Below are 23,767 nucleotides of genomic sequence, written 5' to 3' on the forward strand. Positions count from 1 at the left end.
CAAGCCAGCGTGTTTAGCCGTGGAGAGGTGGTTATGCCTGAAGTATACTTAGCTTTGTATTTCCGTTCTGTTTATTGCATGTCATAAGGTCTGCTTGAACTGGTTCGTTTTTTAAGCTTGTGGATGTGAATGAAATTGTATGATTATGAAGGTCTTTCTTTTGTCGACTTGGTAAAGATAATATATCAATAAACGTTCTCATGAAAGTAAATTGTTTACTTTCATTATTCAGTATGTGTTTGGTAATAAAGATATTTCAGTACTACTATGAAATTCAATTTTCAATGCAGTATATAGGATTGGACACATTAATTAACCTCTAAAGAAACCTCTTTTCCGAGGTTTGTTAGACAATGTAAAACCAACCCATCGGAGGGGGATGTTTCTACAGAAGACTTTTTCTCTAACATATATGCCGTCAATGGTGGATAATTACAATGTACTGCTGGACAAGTATTAGATCAGCCAGCGCAGTGAACGCGTTTGTGACAAGCAGGCGAGACAAGTAATCGGGACGAATACACTTGGTTGGCTGCTACAGGTAGATTGGCGTGCAATAGATGCTGACCGTGGCGTGAAATCAATACCGCTACTGTTCAACACGTGTCTCTTAGAGCGATTTAGTTCAGCAAGACACCATCGCGACACAATTCGCACGAGGAAATTGAGCTTTTCAATATTAATACGACAACCTGTTTCAAATGGAATGTTCTGGAGGGCGTTCCCTTTTGTCAGGTCGTGGCTCATCAGATTTTAATACTTGTCAAGCATTAGATGATCATTAAACGAAGCTACATAACAATAACTGAAGCGCACGTAAAGGCAACTTAATAATAGTTACTATAACTAGATAATTCAAGCCCACTTCATTCCTCGGCCCGGTGGCCCTGTGGTTGAATGCAAATGAGAGAATTGCAATTCCAATCTTGCAAGGGAAATCATCTTCGAAATCGATATTTTCTATTGATTTCAAACATTCATATACCATATGAATGCTGATGTTCTGCTGATAGAGTTAGGAACAGATAATTGCACAAAGTAAACCCTGGGAAGAGATCTTAATAATGAAAAGTAAAACCTGAGAAGAGGTCTTTCTGGTGAAAAGTAAAACCTATCCCTGCTACACAAAAACCTCAAATGTGGTTATTGTGGGAAACAAGAGATGACCTAATATATAATGAGAAGCACACTTCAGGTTTATGCGTATTGGTTATATCTTTTTTGATGTACTGGAAACGTGCTGGTCGTTTCGATAGTTTGCCTCTACAAATGTTGAATCGGAGGAAGAATTACTGTAAATAATTCGGCGACGCTTTACGGAGGATGCCAGTGACGCCTTCTCATCTAGGCTTGGAATTCCCACATGTCGACATTCGATGTTTATGTTGAAGACTCCACCGAAAATTGGGTCTTAAAACACAGCCTACAACCTCGAACGAAGACGATTTCAAACCTATTGTGTTCAGATTCTGGGAAGTGCTTTTGACCTCTACATAAGAAACCACGGGAGGCATAGGCAGTGACAATACAGCATATGTTTGTGCGGGAGGACGCGAATGGATGCGGATGACAGTGGCAGTGATCGAGATACGAGAGCGCCGCTCATCTTTGGATGTTAGATCTACTGTGCAGTCCTGACAACATACACGTAGAAGGTATTCAATCTTTTGATTATATTCACAACTCTTCCAACCAACTGTCAATTTGGACCAAATCAATACCTCTTATACGGGCGATGCCATATTTGTTTACACACACGAGAGACCTACTAGACGTATTTGTTTACTTATTTTTATAGATTGTTTTATTTTCGGGTTTATTACAGAAACTTAAGTTATTATTGGATTCAAAATAATGCTTGTAACCACACTAAATGAAATAAATTTTATTTAATTCCATAGAAGTGTTGTCGTTTTACATGCTCTCAGGTGTGAAAACTTTTGAATGAAAATCATGAATGGAATGAGTGATGAAAGTAGAACGAGTAATGTCACAGTTCACATATTAATCAGATCACTCGAAGGTGTTATGACACACCTTTACGAAGTACCACGTGGGTAATAATTCATTTTATGTAGGAGGTCGTTCGTGGGTACTATTCTGTAAATGATGCTGTATTGAAACCATTGTAGTTTCCTGTTTGCACGGAAGAGTACATCGTGTACATTGTCGTTCTGTCTGGTTCCATCTGAGATTGTTCTCTCATTTCCGAATATGTTTACTGGTCTTAGTGTCTAAAAGGTTTGTGTGTAAGGCCTACCTTTTGAATACAGCACCACAAACTTAAAAGACACGTCATAGTACTATTTTACGTAATCGCAGGTGATTTTGTTCAAAAGCACGTTCTTGAAACAATGCCCTATGACGCCGGCATAGCAACAAGGTCGTCAAGCTCAGCGAGTGCGTATAAAGCTCAGCTTACTGATGTTTCATCTCTACCAACCATGTCATTACAGAAACCCAACGATGTTGTGAGTTTCCAGTAGTAGTTCCAAACGGATGCGCAATTTTTCGCAAGCACCAGTTTTATATATTTTGTATTTTTTATTTTTTTCTTTGTTTATTTTTTTTTACTAATATGCTCATATTTCTATGTATTAAGAGGTGCTGAGGTGTTATATTTTGTGTATTTCTAAAAAAAGAAAAACAAACAAAAAAAAGTTAAATAAAATGTTTCAATGTGGAAATGTTTTAAAATGAAATGTTTTAATGTGGAAATTTTGGGATAATGAAAAGCGGCCTCGAACTTGCAACTCTAGAACTATATGTACATATTTTCTGTAATGATAACTCACCCTCGTGCCGTTCATGCATGCACCGTGAAATCGACATCTGACGCCTGACGTCAACAGCCGTGTTCAGTTGGAACCATATCGGCTCATTCCACACAACATGGTATATTGTAGATAAAGGAATGGGACGATTGTGCCAAATGGTATCGGGGCAATTCGGCAACCGTCAATATTTGATTATGCTGTGATAGTCAAGGAAATTTTTTATATGATACTGATATGACCTTTCATCCCCTCTGAAGGGGGGATGAAAGGTCTAGATAATTTCCGCCGTTGTCAACTAGGTCATTAATTTAGTGGATACCTTCATCAGAGTAGTGTTTATAGAAGAAGGTGCTTCCTCCCGTTCTGATGTTCTTGTTGTGCCATACGGACTGGGAAAGGATATCATGTTCGTAATTAGGCAGTTACCCCTTTAGAGTTTCAGTATAATTCCCAGCATTTCAGGACATCCCTCCAGAAGGGATTTACTCTTCAGTGACAATAGCTGGAATATTGCTGAATGTGGCGGAAATATAACGCATATTTTCATAGTAACTATTAATCAAAACATTTTGGTTTTTTTGTAATTAATACTACATTAACACGTACACCGTTTGTCGATGTCGAGCATGTATTCCGTTTAAAATGCATTATAACATTGATGAGTGTGCTTAGGCAAGTTCCCTACATACTGGTTATTCTTCAAGATGCAATTAGCATACAATCACATAATATTACCTCAGTGAATCACCTTCGTGATCAATCATTTCAAATACCTGCCTTTAGGGATAATAGATTAGGGGTCTGTTCGATTATTGCGAAATTGTTTTTGGTTTCTCCTGAACAATTAACAGTGTTCAGTTTCGAGTGCATGCTTTCAAAGTGAAACTAGTTTCTAGTTTCAGGAACGAGTGGATGGTTTCACCACCTGGTTTCAAATTGGATACCAAAACAAAATGCTTCAGCTACTGGAACGAACTGGATGAGAGCATTGCCGAAGGTAATATTTTGTGTAATTTGATCCGTAAATCAACAAATAATCAATTCAAGTGATGAAATACTTTTGGAGGTATATACTTGAGTAAATGTAATTATACTGTTACAGTTAATTATATGTGAACAACTGACAGAGAATAAACTGAGATTTTATATAATATTTTCCTAGTTCTCTGTTGTTGTTGTTGTTGTTTTTTATCAATATTTCAAATATTTTGGTTACAGAAACCGGCCCTCTATTTTGCCATCTAGATCAGCTGAACTTGGCGCTTGTAAATGCAGCTCACCTTGGTAGTTTTCACCATTTTTGTAGTTAGAGAACGCGAACCTGAAACAGTGAAAGCTGTCTCGGAGATGGGTTCGGAACTTTCAGAACCCAGTTTTAGGTTCCAACATAAACGAGTGCATGGTTTTCCAGAATCCAAAACGGCTTTGCATAATCGAATCGGCCCTAACAGATGAAGTAGTCTCGTCCTTTGAGTACCTGTCTGATGTCTACATGAACCAAGATGAATTTTTTTGGTCATGAGTTAACTAACATATATAGCAGTTATATATTACATATCATTCCAAGAGTCATCAAAGTTCATTTATGCATCGTCGTGGATTGCTTCACTGTTGTATCGTCTTCTGTAAACATAAACATTTTTCTTCAGCCACGGTAGAGTGGCCTGTTTTTGTAGAACGTCACTGGCAGCCATATCAGGTTCAAAGCCCTTGTCTGACAGTACACGCTGCACGTAGGACAAGGGCCTGTTGTTAACGTGCGAAAGACCACCTTGTCCAGGTACTGCCCAGCTCAAAACAATACCTGTCTTGGCATGCCTCACGATGTTGTCCACATATATCGCTTCATATTTAGATGGAATATGTTCTGCCACTTCAAGACTAATAATCCAGTCATAAACCGGAAGTCCGTACTGCGGCGCAGTCAGATCTAAAAACCGGACCACCCCACCGCTAGTCTCCGGTCCATACGGGGCACCATCAAAAGCATCGTAGATAAGGAGTCGACCTGTAGAATCTAGGTATTTTTTGTAGTCACCTGGACCATCCCCGAAGCTTGCCACTCTTTGATTTTGAAAGAATATTGATAGTTGCTCTGCGAGCCTTTTATCACAGATATGTGAGCCGCCACCGGATTTGCTTGTTTGTCTGCACCAGCCCCCCGCGGTGGACACGGATGGCAGCGTCTGAAGGTGAAGGACATTTGCTATGAATGTTAGTTAAAACACTAACCAATAATTCTGTTGTGATACTACTCTCGCCTCTAGCATGCTCTACTGTTTTACTAAAAGTAAAAGTACCACTAACGGTGAGCACGACGTCCACGCATCCGCCCAGTAAGGAGCGAATACAAAAAAACACAGCGGCAGAGCAAATATTTATATACATACCCTGTTAAGTTTGGCATATAGCTCAATCATTTCACAGCTCATGATTGCGATCTCCTGTTTGGCCCTGTTCAGTGTTTCAGACAGATAATTCCTCTGCTGTCTGAACTTCTTGGCTGCCTTGACATGGAACGCAGTACTTCCCTCTCTATCTGGCATTGTATGGATACCTTGCTGATGAAGGGATGGCTTGATGATCACCACGCCCAGCCCTCCGAGTAGGGACAGAATCAACACTGATGATATGAACAGTTTCTGTCGCGCCATTGAGGGAATCAGCCTGTGAGGACATATGAACAGATAGAGTGGCTGCTAAATATGGGCAATATATTGTGTTGGTTGTAATTTGGGGCGTTATTAATTATTTCGGCTGAGATGCCTTCAGCAACACAGACAACATGGGTCAGCTACTACCACCTTCTTTGGACACATCTGACCATCCATCATACAATTTCGATTATTTTACTTACACACGGTAAACTCCAACGAAGGCCAAACGTTGTTCCACAAGCTGGCCGTGGCTGAAGTAATGGACATACGTTTTGCGCCCTTAAGATTATTGAGAAGTCATTGCAAATTTTGCGAGTCGTGGATTATAGAACCCACCGCGGCACAGCAGGCCAAGAAAACCGGACGAACGATATGAATGGCAACATTTCGGCGTTTTTCGCGAACGTCCGTAGAAAGACTTCTAGCGACATTTCTAATGCACATGTACCTCCGGAGGTATCACAGACCAGTGTTTGCCCTCCCAACACTGAAAAGAGCCAGGACCATGAAACGTTGTGGGTCCTACTTCAGAATATGTTGGCCCTATATTTAATAAGGAAATGATGCTCATAGTTACTGGGGACAAAAAAGCTAAAGCTATAATCCATAAGGACCTGGACCTGAAGAAAACAGGCTTAGAACCACTGACCGACGTTAATTTCGAATGCTGACTATCTGCAACCATCCTCACTCACTTCCTCATTGTGCAACCCACGAGCGAGGGGCATCAGTTAAAAAGGTTCAACGTGAGACCACAATCACTTACATCTTAGCGATACTTTTAACAATATTTAGGGGAAATACAATGTTGGTGGGTCTGATGATATCAGTTGATTGATAGGCATTCAAAGTTAAATAGACATGCAATTGTTACCCAGGTTGTAACCTTTGTTATCTGATGCTATCAGTAATTATAATTGTTTGATAGACATTCTAAAAGTTCAAATTAAACAAGAAATTGTTCGTCAGAGTGTATTTGATAATAATGTGCCAAGCGGTATCGACTTAATGAATACTCCCTGCGTACACATGATGTCAGGGGTGGAATCTGAAGTTATCGTTTGATGTGGTGGTTCTTACAGGCTTAAAAACAATAGACTAATTATAAGAGTACGGAAACAGCTGTACCAATGTTACATCATAACTGTCCTGGGTCTGGAGACGATGAGTCCTTCACAATGACATATCGATGGATGGGAACACGAAGAACATTGTCACTGAAGTCATGTTAAAGAAACGGAATTACCTCTACCCACATTATACCTGTAAAGCTTTGTCCTAAACTATGCAACCCAAGGGGCAAGCTCAAACAGCATAAATTCAATCATTTTAAATCTTTTATCTCGTTTACATGATTTATGACATCATGGAATCCGGATCAAATTCAAAACGATAACGACCCATGGAATTTTGGGTGAGAAAAGGATCCCCTTAACAACCTATGCTGGTCCAAGAAGGCGACTCGGGGTAGCTGCCATGTTTGTCCCCGATCTGTGAGACGGATGCTCAAACTATCAACTCTGGATTACCCTATCTTATCCTTCACGTTACTGGAATGTTTGTTCAGTGTTAAACAAGCAGGACAAAGGAAAAAAAATAAAGTCCATTGACCTGTTTATCCTTTTAGAAACATTGCCTTGGATAAGATGTTTAACTTCAACATGTTGATCACATTCCGTATAAAGGCATACAAGCGGAAGAATAAACACTTCATATTACAAACATTGCATGCGTCAGTTACCTCTTTAATTCTGCTGAATGTTACAACAAATGAATAAAAATAAAATGCAAATATTGAAATTAAAACAAAGTAAACTTACAGCACCAAGGCTATTACCTTGGTCGAGGAATGTATCCATCAATATCCACACGAAGGAACATCGGTCTTTTAACATCATAATGTGCAAAAAATTGATATGTCGTTTCAAAATTAGTTTAGAGTCTCATTGGTCACCCAAGACAGATGAAGGATCACCATAACAACATACCACTGATCATACAAGCATGCAGGACAATTCAGTGATCAACATGAGCATCGATCTGCGCAATTGCCCCATGGGATCCGATGGCATGTGTCCTCGACGTCAGCGAGCCTGACCACCCGATCCCTTTAGTCGCCTCTTTTGACAATCATGGTCTACTGAAGGCCAATATTCCAACTCGGACCTTCACGGGTGGCACCATTCTGTATCGGCTAAAGATATCCTTACTACTGATGGAACCGTAAGCGGGACAAACCATCTTGCCACATAGTTTCAGACACATAGCCATTGTTGTGAGATGACGAGATTGGTAACCTTCGATACTCCTCGGGGAATAGAAATGAGTAGGAATGCACATTTTCCCGTTACTTAAATACTCCACAGCGTTTTAAAAGTAGCGCATTGCAGTCACCATATATACTACCCATCAAAGGTTTAGACCAAATTGTGTAAATGTAGTCACTTACTCCAGTCGGAGGTTTTAAACTATCTGCGACATATCAAATACTGTTTAAAGATACTGTTTACACATGAATTCATATATTGTAAAACAAATTTGTAACGTCGAAAAAATTATTGTCAAGAATTAATAAGTTTCAAGATTCCGTCAAACTGATCATCATAATTATTGTGTCATGCAAACTTATCTGACATTTTGTAACTAATTAAGTAACACGATGCAGTAACGATAACGTAAAGGAATTGTATATTTTAGTGGCATATACAATTCACACGTTATTTGTCACTTTGTCACTTCTGATTGATATATACGCTGAATTATCACGGGTTACGGAAGTTCCAAGTCTGATTCAATATACATGCCTCAAATGTCCGCATTAAGGAGATCAGTTTAACGGCTTGTCTGTGCAGTTCAGACACGCATCTCCGACTGATTCAATACATACATTGAGTGTCGACTGGCTTCATTAGGGATAAGATTTTTATGTGCATCATATGTTTGCTTGTTTCTTTGGAAACATTTTTGTAAAGTTGTTTGGAAGTTCACCTGGAATACCAACATTCAGATTAATGTGTGTTCACTACGTTTATAAATGTACCAAACACAAACATGACTTACCCGTCGGTCCAACAGTTCAGTGAAAGGCCCTACCTCCCTGGTTGGACACTCACACAAAAATATGACACACCATACCAGCCATTTACCCACTTCGCAAAACCAAAACGCATTGTATGATCACAATAGAATTAACCCATACTAAAGTTATATTCTTACTTTCGATATATACGCGTACAATTTTGCTTTGTCACTACTTTAGGTTCAGTTGGAGCTCGTTCCTGACTTAGAAGATGTCTGGAGACAACACCGCTATCAAGACTGTACCACAGCATGTCAATATGACATCACAGTGGTGATGCTGATTAGCATCGTGGTCTATAGTAAATATCGATCAGCTTCATTATGTAAGATACACACGATGTTAAGATGAAGTATATACTTGAGACTTGTTAAGGACAGTGGTGGTGAATCACACCTCATAAATTTGACAAAAAAATTGGCGTTTTCAAAATCTTCAAGTGAAATGTTTTATAAGTCTGCATAATTCTCTGAGCATGTTTTTCGAAATTGTCGCATTTTCTTGAGGATAGGTGTATACACGAATATAATGTACATCTCCTTGTAGAAACGGCGGGGTAAGCCTTGGTGTTTTAGCCTAAACTCATTACGCCGAAGACCGGTATTTGTTCCCCCACCCCTGTGAATTTGCTATACTATTGCTATAAGTGGCGTAATACTATACTCACTCACCTACCTCACTCAAGGGGATTCACTAATTTGGAGAAAATACATATTTCTTGAATTACGTGCAAACGAAAACATCTACATGTTTTTCCTTCAACAAATTCAGATATCGGCGAACAGTTAAAAGTGGAAAGTTGAGGCATGGGGGAAAATGTGCTATGTGAGACCTTATAACAATGACACTAACATTAACCAATATTTTGGCCTGTTTGCTAATCCATACACGACAGTAGCTATCAACAAAATAACTTCAAGGAGGTGCTCAGGCGGGTTTTGACGTGATACTTGTGTACAAAGAACACAGGTTGATGTAGTGGCTTGTTGCACAATTGCACGCTAATATATTTGTTTTTACATACATCGATGTCACGTTTATCAAACTGCCTTTTCAGTTCATTGATTTCATAGCTCCCGAAAAGTTCTACAGCTGAAATAACGATGTTACCTGAAATTCTTTTCTCACCAAATTACGCAAACCAGTGTTTTTATGAACGGTGTCAGTGAAAGTAGTTCATGCTGACAGTACATCGACATTTACGCCACTTCAGGTACGAGCGTCGAGAAATGGTGGATCAGCAAAGTGGTTAAAGCGTTCACCTGTCACTTTGAATATCTTGGTTCGCAAGTATGGAATACCTTGCTATGGTATCTCCGGAATACATCTAAACGTAGTTAAATTCAATAATATTAAAGTAATATCAAAAGTAGCCTGTGACGTGATCGTTTTCCATCAAAATATATTTGATCTGTGACTATGCATCACAATGACATATACAGTCCGTTTGATCCCATTTGAGACCGATGAATTGCTCACTAACACAACATCTAATAATTGCAACAAAACCAAATTTTGCACAGCCACATGAAATCAACAGACCAACTCTGATGATGTGTCTCATAATTTGGGACACCCGAATAAAAAGTTGTTTAACAAACGATCATCATTTTCTTGTCACCTTGCGCTATTTTGTACGAGGGAGAGGGGCGGGGGGAGCCTCTTGCTGGTAGAACAGCCAGGTGGGCAAGGTGCACGTGTGAAATTGACACGTGTGATTTGCTCTGCAAACCAAGGTTCATTCCCATTATGACTACCCGTCCTACATACAACTTGTTCCAGTCTGGTGGTTTTTAATTGCTAGCTTTCTCCTCTCCATCAATGGTAGACTGCTCCATCGATATCTACCCACTGTGACTACTCCAAATTTCTCATCAACATACTCTTACACATACGTTCCAACAGCACCATAAACAGCTATAGCTGTACCGGGTTCATAAACATTTATTCAGTTAATTACATAGGTTATTATATTTAGATATATGTGTAACTATACCTGATGTACACCTCATCGTAAGTGAATTAAAAACAATAATTGACATCTCAATGAAACTTCTGGCATCAACATTTCTTCTTCTTCAGTTTACAATTTATATTTAAAAAAACAATGGGCGACTTCTGTTGTCTGTGGAGCTGATCCTGCAAGCGGATGCGAGCATCTAAATCTCTGTACATTCTTTTCCTTGGTGGTCCAGTTGGGCAATTCTTCTTCTATTCGTGGCCTCGATTCTCTTGATCGCCTCGATGAATTCAAAAATATTAGGGTGACTGTGTCTGATGCTCTGGTTGAGCGAGTGGTGATTATTTGTCCATGGACCATCTGTTTCGGAGTGGTTCCACACAGGAATGGGGAAACGTGCATCGTCATCAACCCAGACACTCACAATGTAGTCCTTGAATGCTTCACATACCCTTATGTCTGGTGCTTGGTTCATGGCTTCAAGCCAGGTGTCTTGGACAAGTTCAGGAGGTGAAAAGGGAAGGGCTACCGCAGATATAAACAGCTCAGATAAGTCATCATTCTCTTTATACATTGTCACAAGCCCTAGGTCCTGAATTTTGCGCCACAAGCACTACGTGTAATGAAAGTAACACACTCTAACAGATGTGTTAGGGAATTCATCAGAGATAGCCTTATGAACAGGGTACTCAAAGTCTACCTGAAAAGTCAGAGGTAGAAGAGGTCTGCCAGTTGTTTGTTGAACAGCATCCTTCAGCGCATGTAAAGGTCTACAGTAGGTAGCACGTTGACGATCAGGCATGAGACAGAAAGCTAAGGGAATCATAGTATTGCCAGTGAGAGAGTGAATCACGTACAACTGATGCCAAAGTCTTGGACACGAATAGAAAGTGCCATCCATAAAGAGGACATCAGCCTGCTGTAACGTTGAGAGTGCTTCTTCTGTAGGAAACACCAGCAATTTGTCACCATCTCCGTCTTCAACAGCAAGAAAACGACGACCATCAGATGTAGTAGTCCATCTTCCGTCAAGGTTGACATCTCTACGATGTTCAGACAATGCAGGAGTTGTCTTCCTTCTGTGTCTATACAATGCTGACTTTACACTGGACAGAGGTTGTGCAACAGCAGCAGCATCAACAGGCAGTTGGCGGAACCCTTCATTGTACATCTGGGGCATTGGTGTTGACTCATCGCTGGCTCTTTTTCGCAGTGTGCTCATGAGTCTAACTGTGGCTGGATTGTCGGGCCCGTGATTGTACTCGCCAGTAACTGCTCTGATGAACTCTCCGGTTGTTGACAAGTTGCTTCTACACCTAGCAACAACATTTTTCCAGTAGTCAGACACATTTCCAGACTTCAACTTGTACCGAAATCCAGCATGCACCACTTGTCGGGCTCCTCTCTGTGATATAACAAACTCTGCTCTCTGAACATCAGCCATAGCTAAATCAAAATACGTGTAACTGGGTCTTATATACTTGTTGATAAATATGGTAGTGAAAACGTTTTATTTTTTTAATCAGAGTAGGGGGATTACTTTAGCTCGGGTTGTACAGGAGTGATCTCCAAATGTGTCCGGTTTTCAAAACAAATGAAAGTATGGATGAAGCGTGGGTATCTATATCTTTGATCAGAGTAGAAGGATTATCATAGCTTGGGTACTTTCAAAACAATCAATCTGTATTTTAAGTTTTCAAAGTACCTTAGTTTGGGTTGTAGAGGAGTGATCTCCAAACTGGGAATAATTAGTTATACGGGTACAGTACATTGCAGGGGTGGTCCATTACATGTGTATTTTAATTAGTAGTCATAATGGGACTAGTCATAATGGGAAGATACCCAAACCAGACATTCGTGATTGCAGTACCTGAAACAATGAGATTATCACACGACGCTAAGTCAATTATTTGCAAAGTATTTAACTTTTTTTAAAAACGAAGGTGAAAGGGGTAGGCCTCAATATGCTTTGGCTAAGTATCGTTTACGAACTGCACGTGCGGTTGGGATGACGGAAGGGAAGTTAAAAACTGTCTTGAAAAACTGTAACGATTCAACCTGCACGAACACAACTGAGGGGACCGTCTCAAAACCCACACGATGAGAGAAAGTCGATTCATTTCAACAACAGCTGATTAGAAACGCCACTAAGTCTCTATATAAACAAAATACCTTTGTCTCTCTGCGTATTCTGAAAAAGCATATGGAGTTTTGGAAGTTGCTTCACAAATTTGGTTTCCGTTACAAAAAGGTAGGGTCAGAAAATAGGCGTGCACTGTGCGAGAGGTCTGATATTGTTCGACTAAGAAACCAGTACTTACACACAATTCGAAAGAAACGTACAGAGGGTTACGAGCCTGTATATTTGGACGAAACATGGGTAAATGCTTCCCATATCACAGGGACACAATGGCACGCTAGCTCCTCTTCAGAGTCCTGTGCCAGAAAATTACCATTTGGCAAGGGAGAGCGACTGATTGTGCTCCATGCTGGTTGCAAGAGTCGGGGATTCTTACCTGGCTGCTCCCTAGTCTTCAAAGCAAAATCTAAAGACAACCGAGACTATCATACCGAAATGAATGAGATGGTTTTCTTAGGATGGGTACAAAATCAAATGGTACCAGCACTGCCCCCCAAAAGTCTGATTGTCATGGATAACGCTCCATTTGTCATGGATAACGCCCCATATCATGGCGTTCAAGTACCTAATACAAAGGCCCCAACATCTAACAGTAAGAAAGGGGACATGGCAGAATGGTTGCAAAACAAAGCAATATCGTATCCAGAAAAAGCAACCAAACCTGTTCTGAATGACATCATTCAGGTTTGCGATTGCCACCCTATCATTGCGATTTAAACCCAAAAGAACTCATTTGGGGTATCATGAAATCGGATGTTGGCAGGCAAAATGTAACATTCAAACTTCGGGATGTACAGACGATTGTTCAACAGTCAATAGACACCATCATGCAGGAAACATGGCAAAAGTGCGTTGAGAAAGTTGAGAATAAAATAGAAAGACATTATTGGGAACAAAGTGGACAAAACCATGCCACCATCAAGCCAGTCGTCATCATTGTAGACTCTGACGACAGTGACACCGATTCGGACAACAGCGTCTTCTGAAAATGGCAACACTGACTCCCGTTGAACATCTCAAGTGGTAACCAGATAACGGCTTTTGAGATGACCCCATCTTCACGACACACGCTTGTTGATTACCTGGCTGTTCTACCAGCAAGTGCCCCGCCTCGTACAAAACACCGAAAGGTGACAAGAAAATGATGATCGTTTGTAAACAACTTTTTATTCGGGTGTCCCAAATTATGAGACACATCATCAGAGTTGGTCTGTCGATTTCATGTGGCTGTGGAAAATTTGGTTTTGTTGCAGTTATTAGATTTTGTATTAGTGAGCAATTCATCGGTCTCAAATGGAATCAAACGGACTGTACTGCGTATTCTTAACATGCAAGGGCGACATGCCCTGAAAAAATGGAACGGTACGTCAAGGAGTAGATAACGGTGTCAGCAGCCAGGCAACGATCGTGACCATGTTGCATGCACCATACATTTATTTTACTTGAGATATTCAGGTACAGTCATCTCCATAGTTTGGAGACACTAAGGACCCAGAGACATGAAAGGTTGTAAATTGCTATAACATGCCCTGTATTTCCACGGATTATCATATTAGCTGATACCTCTACCCCCCAACGCAGAATTCCTCGGCCTGGGTCACTATGTGTACCTTGATATTTGCTGGCAACAATCTACGTTTGCTACTTTGGCTACCCCCAGGCACTTCTTGTACATGATATATTACCTGATCGGTCTTGCACCACATATCCAACTATCGTCTGCTACATCCGTAATGACAGTGAGACCCCATTGTAGCTACACCATTTCAGCATGAAATTGTTACGTCAGCTATCGTTTACAATGAAGCTAGGTCTAATTTCAAAATTAAAAAGTGCAATGATAGAAATAAACGCTCCCTCCGAGGGCCATGGCGTGTAGACGTTTACTTGGCTGAATTAAGACCATGTCATGAACGACCCCACCATCATACGTCAATCTATCAAGAACCCGACCAGTCAACATACATGGGAGTATCATCATATCCAGCACACACGATCCCACCATCACACGTCAGTTTATCAAGAATCCGACCAGTCAACATACACGGGAGGACCATCATATCCAGTATACACGATCCCACCATCACACGTCACTCTATCAAGAACCCGACCAGTCAACATACACGGGAGGACCATCATATCCAGTATACACGATCCCACCATCACACGTCACTCTATCAAGAACCCGACCAGTCAACATACACGGGAGGACCATCATATCCAGCACACACGATCCCACCACCACAGGTCACTCTATCAAGAACCCGACTAGTCAACATACACGGGAGGACCATCATATTCAGCACACACGATCCCACCATCACACGTCAGTTTATCAAGAATCCGACCAGTCAACATACACGGGAGGACCATCATATCCAACACACACGATCCCACCACCACACGTCAATCTATCAAGAAGCCGACCAGTCAACATACATGGGAGGACCATCATATCCAGCACACACGATCCCACCATCACACGTCACTCTATCAAGAACCCGACCAGTCACCATACATGGGAGTACCATCATATCCAGCACACACGATCCCACCATCACACGTCACTCTATCAAGAATCCGACCAGTCAACATACACGGGAGGACCATCATATCCAGCACACACGATCCCACCATCACACGTCACTCTATCAAGAACCCGACCAGTCAACATACATGGGAGGACCATCATATCCAGCACACACGATCCCACCATCACACGTCAGTCTATCAAGAACCCGACCAGTTAACATACATGGGAGGACCATCATATCCAGCACACACGATCCCACCATCACACGTCAGTCTATCAAGAACCCGACCAGTCACCATACATGGGAGTACCATCATATCCAGTATACACGATCCAACGATCACACGTCAGTCTATCAAGAACCCGACCAGTCAACATACACGGGAGGACCATCATATCCAGTATACACGATCCCACCATCACACGTCACTCTATCAAGAACCCGACCAGTCAACATACACGGGAGGACCATCATATCCAGTATACACGATCCCACCACCACACGTCACTCTATCAAGAATCCGACCAGTCAACATACACGGGAGGACCATCATATCCAGGACACACGATCCCACCGCCACACGTCACTCTATCAAGAAGCCGACCAGTCAACATACATGGGAGGACCATCATATCCAGTATACACGATCCCACCATCACACGTCAGTTTATCAAGAACACGACCAGTCAACATACACGGGAGGACCATCATATCCAGCACACACGATCCCACCATCACACGTCAGTCTATCAAGAACCCGACCAGTCAACATACACGGGAGGACCACCATATCCAGCACACATGATCCCACCACCACACGTCATCCTATCAAGAATCCGACCAGTCAACATACACGGGAGGACCATCATATCCAGCACACACGATCCCACCATCACACGTCACTCTATCAAGAACCCGACCAGTCAACATACACGGGAGGACCATCATATCCAGCACACACGATCCCACCATCACACGTCAGTCTATCAAGAACCCGACCAGTCAACATACATGGGAGGACCATCATATCCAGCACACACGATCCCACCACCACACGTCACCCTATCAAGAACCCGACCAGTCAACATACACGGGAGGACCATCATATCCAGCACACACGATCCCACCATCACACGTCACTCTATCAAGAATCCGACCAGTCAACATACACGGGAGGACCATCATATCCAGGACACACGATCCCATCATCACACGTCACTCTATCAAGAATCCGACCAGTCACCATACACGGGAGGACCACCATATCCAGCACACACGATCCCAACATCACACGTCACTCTATCAAGAACCCGACCAGTCACCATACATAGGAGGACCATCATATCCAGCACACACGATCCCACCATCACACGTCACTCTATCAAGAACCCGACCAGTCAACATACACGGGAGGACCATCATATCCAGTATACACGATCCCACCATCACACGTCATCCTATCAAGAATCCGACCAGTCAACATACACGGGAGGACCACCATATCCAGCACACATGATCCCACCACCACACGTCATCCTATCAAGAATCCGACCAGTCAACATACACGGGAGGACCATCATATCCAGCACACACGATCCCACCATCACACGTCACTCTATCAAGAATCCGACCAGTCACCATACACGGGAGGACCACCATATCCAGCACACACGATCCCATCATCACACGTCACTCTATCAAGAATCCGACCAGTCACCATACACGGGAGGACCACCATATCCAGCACACACGATCCCATCATCACACGTCACTCTATCAAGAATCCGACCAGTCAACATACAACTGAGGACCACCATATCCAGCACACACGATCCCATCATCACACGTCACTCTATCAAGAATCCGACCAGTCACCATACACGGGAGGACCATCATATCCAGCACACACGATCCCACCATCACACGTCACTCTATCAAGAATCCGACCAGTCAACATACACGGGAGGACCATCATGTCCAGTATACACGATCCCACCATCACACGTCACTCTATCAAGAACCCGACCAGTCAACATACACGGGAGGACCATCATATCCGGCACACACGATCCCACCACCACACGTCACTCTATCAAGAACCCGACCAGTCAACATACATGGGAGTACCATCATATCCAGTATACACGATCCAACCATCACACGTCAGTCTATCAAGAACCCGACCAGTCAACCTACACGGGAGGACCATCATATCCAGTATACACGATCCCACCATCACACGTCACTCTATCAAGAACCCGACCAGTCAACATACACGGGAGGACCATCATATCCAGTATACACGATCCCACCACCACACGTCACTCTATCAAGAATCCGACCAGTCAACATACACGGGAGGACCATCATATCCAGGACACACGATCCCACCACCACACGTCACTCTATCAAGAAGCCGACCAGTCAACATACATGGGAGGACCATCATATTCAGTATACACGATCCCACCATCACACGTCAGTTTATCAAGAACCCGACAAGTCAACATACACGGGAGGACCATCATATCCAGCACACACGATCCCACCATCACACGTCAGTCTATCAAGAACCCGACCAGTCAACATACATGGGAGGACCACCATATCCAGCACACATGATCCCACCACCACACGTCATCCTATCAAGAATCCGACCAGTCAACATACACGGGAGGACCATCATATCCAGCACACACGATCCCACCATCACACGTCACTCTATCAAGAACCCGACCAGTCAACATACACGGGAGGACCATCATATCCAGCACACACGATCCCACCATCACACGTCAGTCTATCAAGAATCCGACCAGTCAACATGCATGGGAGGACCATCATATCCAGCACACACGATCCCACCACCACACGTCACCCCATCAAGAACCCGACCAGTCAACATACACGGGAGGACCATCATATCCAGCACACATGATCCCACCACCACACGTCATCCTATCAAGAATCCGACCAGTCAACATACACGGGAGGACCATCATATCCAGCACACACGATCCCACCATCACACGTCACTCTATCAAGAATCCGACCAGTCAACATACACGGGAGGACCATCATATCCAGCACACACGATCCCATCATCACACGTCACTCTATCAAGAATCCGACCAGTCACCATACACGGGAGGACCACCATATCCAGCACACACGATCCCAACATCACACGTCACTCTATCAAGAACCCGACCAGTCACCATACATAGGAGGACCATCATATCCAGCACACACGATCCCACCATCACACGTCACTCTATCAAGAACCCGACCAGTCAACATACACGGGAGGACCATCATATCCAGTATACACGATCCCACCATCACACGTCATCCTATCAAGAACCCGACCAGTCAACATACACGGGAGGACCACCATATCCAGCACACATGGTCCCACCACCACACGTCATCCTATCAAGAATCCGACCAGTCAACATACACGGGAGGACCATCATATCCAGCACACACGATCCCACCATCACACGTCACTCTATCAAGAATCCGACCAGTCAACATACACGGGAGGACCATCATATCCAGCACACACGATCCCATCATCACACGTCACTCTATCAAGAATCCGACCAGTCACCATACACGGGAGGACCACCATATCCAGCACACACGATCCCAACATCACACGTCACTCTATCAAGAACCCGACCAGTCACCATACATAGGAGGACCATCATATCCAGCACACACGATCCCACCATCACACGTCACTCTATCAAGAACCCGACCAGTCAACATACACGGGAGGACCATCATATCCAGTATACACGATCCCACCATCACACGTCATCCTATCAAGAATCCGACCAGTCAACATACACGGGAGGACCACCATATCCAGCACACATGATCCCACCACCACACGTCATCCTATCAAGAATCCGACCAGTCAACATACACGGGAGGACCATCATATCCAGCACACACGATCCCACCATCACACGTCACTCTATCAAGAATCCGACCAGTCAACATACACGGGAGGACCACCATATCCAGCACACACGATCCCATCATCACACGTCATCCTATCAAGAATCCGACCAGTCACCATACACGGGAGGACCACCATACCCAGCACACACGATCCCATCATCACACGTCACTCTATCAAGAATCCGACCAGTCAACATACACCTGAGGATCACCATATCCAGCACACACGATCCCATCATCACACGTCACTCTATCAAGAATCCGACCAGTCACCATACACGGGAGGACCACCATATCCAGCACACACGATCCCATCATCACACGTCACTCTATCAAGAATCTGACCAGTCAACATACACGGGAGGACCACCATATCCAGCACACACGATCCCATCATCACACGTCACTCTATCAAGAATCCGACCAGTCACCATACACGGGAGGACCACCATATCCAGCACACACGATCCCACCATCACACGTCAGTCTATCAAGAATCCGACCAGTCAACATACATGGGAGGACCGTCATATCCAGCACACACGATCCCATCATCACACGTCAGTCTATCAAGAATCCGACCAGTCACCATACACGGGAGGACCACCATATCCAGCACACACGATCCCATCATCACACGTCACTCTATCAAGAATCCGACCAGTCAACATACACGGGAGGACCACCATATCCAGCACACACGATCCCATCATCACACGTCACTCTATCAAGAATCCGACCAGTCACCATACACGGGAGGACCACCATATCCAGCACACACGATCCCATCATCACACGTCACTCTATCAAGAATCCGACCAGTCAACATACACGGGAGGACCATCATATCCAGCACACACGATCCCACCACCACACGTCAGTCTATCAAGAATCCGACTACCCAAATGTTGTAACCTGACTCGTTACTTACATCGATATCTATCATGTTAAAGTCAATTATTATGTTTTCGTCAGTGGATCACACTACAAATAGTGCACATTTCGATTTTAACCATAGTACTAAACTCAGGATCACAATCACCTTTTCTAGAAAACTAACGTCAAACGTTTTAGGATTCAATTGATGTAATCGAGAACATACTTTGTTTCCATCTGTTTAAAGTTGAAAACACGTAGTTTGACTACCCCCACTATGTAGTATAGTTATCATTGTAGTATAGTTATCATTGTTGTATAGTTATCATTGTAGTATAGTTATCATTGTTGTATAGTTATCATTGTAGTATAGTTATCATTGTAGTATAGTTATCATTGTTGTATAGTTATCATTGTAGTATAGTTATCATTGTAGTATAGTTATCATTGTTGTATAGTTATCATTGTTGTATAGTTATCATTGTTGTATAGTTATCATTGTAGTATAGTTATCATTGTAGTATAGTTATCATTCACCACAGACATTGCTGTTATGAAGTACTCGAACAGAGCTACTTAGAGCTATGCAGGTATTCGGTGAATATTTCGTCATACAGGACAGTTTGACTACTGCTTTGCGTTGCATGTGATGAATTTCCAGTAAAGAAAGTCACAAGTTACAACGTTACCTTTGTCAATGTGATGCAACCAGCCACTATTTAACGACGGACAACGACGTCAGCTTGATACAATAAAAGAATCCATTCATGTTCGCGGCAAGCTAGGTCTGTTTGACAGGCAAATAAACTTTTTCATAACATGTTACTGTTCAATGCAGCATAGATGAAATTGAATGTTCCTTGTCCAAGCGGCGTTCAGCGTTTAACAAATGGGTTATTCTAGGTAGAAGCGACTTCTCAACTGATACGACTGTGTTCCAACATTGTGTGTGTATCCACGGGACCGAAACATGTACTTGTGAAGATAACTTTGATGTTCACATTTTTAGCATTCACGCCCTCTGATCAAATCTGGCTAATGTTATTACAATAATATGATTGATTATGTTATTATATACATGCGTAAATGTTTTAGTAGTAAAATGGAAACGACACAACCTTTTTACATAATGTTAAGGATCTCTTAAAAGCTAAAACGTCCATATGATTCCGACTATATTGAAACAGTCATAATTTGTGACTGTTTAAACCTAAACTGTTTTGGGAGAATTAGCTTTGGGATCCCAACGAGGAAAACAGTGGGGATCCCAGGCAAAGCAGATATGTTTTATGAATTAAAAATGAAGACAGAAAACACACATTCAGTTAACTGGTAAAGAGTTTTTAGCTTTGAGATTACTAATTCATTGTCAACACAAATACATAATGAAATACTGTTGTACTGGAATTACAAAACAAGATGGCAAATGATAAGAGGACAGGGGACAGAGATGATAAAACATGTTGAATTCTGAATACAACGTTATACACGCTCGATAAGTACTGACTCACTTTCCTGCAGGACTTTTTATTTTACCTCAAATATATTGGTATACTATACTGGTGGCCTATAAAAGTGAATATTTTTTCAGATGGCATAAAACATTATGCGTTACCTTTTTGATGCATATTTTAACTATACGAAATTAACATGCAGCGACAGAATAATAAATTCAAAAAGCATTCCAGATTAAATTAAGATTAATTCAAGCAGATCTGTGCTAATTTGATTTAGCTATATTTAATCATGTCAGAAGTAAATATTGTATTGGGTCACATTATTTTCTACGTTGATCGACATATGAAACAAGAAACTGGGAACGCTAACATCGTGGTAAATATAGAGGGCCATATATATTAGCGGGGGTAATCTACAACTCTCTATATAGTCTCCTTCATATTAGTTAGGAAGTGTTGGTCGCCAGAGAGGAGACGTATACATGTCAAAAATGGTGTAGTCGTCAGGAAGAGGATACATATCCGTAAAGATCGCTGTGTTTCCCAACAAGGGGCTGGGTTTTCGCCACGTAAAGTTTAGTATTCACCAGAAGGGAAACGGGTGTCCACCCGGGAGAGTGTGTTGCCACTTGGATGTAAATTTGTCAGGGAGGGTGTGAGTAATATACTGGGTATCATATTGAACAGTGCCATGTAAGGTCTACGCTGATGTATAGATCTCAGTGTATATTTCTTTATCAGATTCCTTTGACGAACAAACGTTGAAGTAGATATTGATGCAGCAGTAACACAGCAATGGTTAATTGCAGTAAGTTAACACATAGTTAAGCTTATACTACTTTACGTTGAAAGTTGACAAGAATCTTCAAAACTCGAGCTTACGGGGACATATGAAATAAATAGCAATATGCACGAAACGATAATATTGGCACATTAATGAGGCGAGCCAAAACACACAACAGGTTGTTCAATATTATCACTCACAGTTTTCTCTCACGTTAACAAGTTGTTCTTACTGTAAGTAGAAGTCCTCGGCCTGGGTCACTATGTGTACCTGGATATTTGCTGGCAACATTCTACGTTTTCTGCTTTGGCTCCCCCGGGCACTTCTTGTACATGATATATTACCTGATCGGTCTTGCACCACATATCCGGATGGGTTCGGCTGCATCATGATCGATCGACATCTTTTTATCAATTAATCATCCCTGCCATCAAAGGTACAGACGCTCCACTACATGTCCGTATTGAAACATGTGTGCCTATGGCCTATTGTTCGAAACTAATTTGCATATCAAATATTAAACTTAGTGGTGAGTTCATGATTTCTGTCTATATATCTATAACCTTCAAAATTATAGATAGCAATGTCAGATGGTTGTATAATATTTTTATGTTCAATAAATACTACTTCAAATGTATATGAAGATCGTATATTCATTTAACATTTTGAAACTATTGCCGCGCGTTGTCTTAGAAACTTAGAAACCTTATTCTCAAACACTGACACTAAAGCAGTCATTATACACATTCAAACAAATATACCTGTACCTAAAGTGACAATTGTTTTGTACTTTAAAATAAAACAACTGAAAAACACTTTACACACACAGCTGAATCTCTAAATAGTAACTAGAACGAAACAAATCTTACCTGCGGCTTCTTCCACATACCGATGAACGAGTTCTAAAATTAAACTTTTGTTTAAGTGGGTTTTCGAGAGTTGTTTTCCGGTACACAAACTTCCAACACAGTTGACCAGCTAGAAGACAACAATAACATTTGATAGACCTAAATGTCCAGACGTGATTCGGGAGTTTGATCAAGAAACCTGAATGATTTCGTGTCGCCTTCCCGGGCTCCGAAGTTGCAGTTCATACAAAGAGAGGTAACTCCAAGAGTTGTTTACTAGTTCAAGTCACAATGAGTAAACAAAATGAGTTTATCTCAGTTTGCCTCCGATGGATTTTTTACGAGGCATAAACAAATGGCCGCAGCCTTGTATTTTACGTATCCCCTGGCACGATTCGCGAGGATGTTTCAAAATATTTCGGAATTTTTCAAAACAAATCCTATTTCAAGCAGATTGGCCATGAAGTCCCGCCAACGGCGATGTTCATTAAGAAGGAGAGATAGTTGGTGTTTAAGTGTTAAGTAAACATGGAGACGTGACGACTACAGTGAGGCCCTTTTCTTTCATGTTAGCATTGAGTGTTTACTGATCAGAGAAGTACAACACTCCACAGAGCTTTAGGTGACAGTATTGATTTGAGAGCAAAGATGTAATGGTTTTGTAGCTTGCCAAAACATTTTAG

The 23,767-nt window shown here is 42.0% G+C and overlaps 2 protein-coding genes across 4 annotated transcripts; one reads left to right on the forward strand and one right to left on the reverse strand.

The window, feature by feature from the left end:
- Positions 1-1,875: 1,875 nt before the first annotated feature.
- On the reverse strand, positions 1,876-23,165 carry LOC137261432 (uncharacterized). 3 transcript variants are annotated; one of them, XM_067799181.1, is made up of 3 exons: positions 23,106-23,165; positions 5,168-5,444; positions 1,876-4,963 (listed from the first exon to the last, which is right to left on the reverse strand). In XM_067799181.1, the coding sequence occupies exons 2-3, from the start codon at positions 5,429-5,431 to the stop codon at positions 4,361-4,363; spliced, it is 867 nt and encodes a 288-aa protein (XP_067655282.1). In that variant the 5' UTR covers positions 5,432-5,444; positions 23,106-23,165; the 3' UTR covers positions 1,876-4,360. The 3 variants fall into 3 exon arrangements, with proteins under 3 accessions (XP_067655282.1, XP_067655281.1, XP_067655280.1); XM_067799180.1 differs by lacking the exon at positions 23,106-23,165 and adding an exon at positions 22,437-22,545; XM_067799179.1 differs by lacking the exon at positions 23,106-23,165 and adding an exon at positions 8,495-8,559.
- LOC137260781 (uncharacterized) lies at positions 12,677-13,624 on the forward strand. The gene is made up of 3 exons (XM_067798351.1): positions 12,677-13,075; positions 13,294-13,404; positions 13,556-13,624. The coding sequence occupies exons 1-3, from the start codon at positions 12,677-12,679 to the stop codon at positions 13,622-13,624; spliced, it is 579 nt and encodes a 192-aa protein (XP_067654452.1).
- Positions 23,166-23,767: the final 602 nt, after the last annotated feature.

The sequence above is a fragment of the Haliotis asinina genome, chromosome 14 (genome assembly GCF_037392515.1).
Source record: "Haliotis asinina isolate JCU_RB_2024 chromosome 14, JCU_Hal_asi_v2, whole genome shotgun sequence".
NCBI lineage: Eukaryota > Metazoa > Mollusca > Gastropoda > Lepetellida > Haliotidae > Haliotis > Haliotis asinina.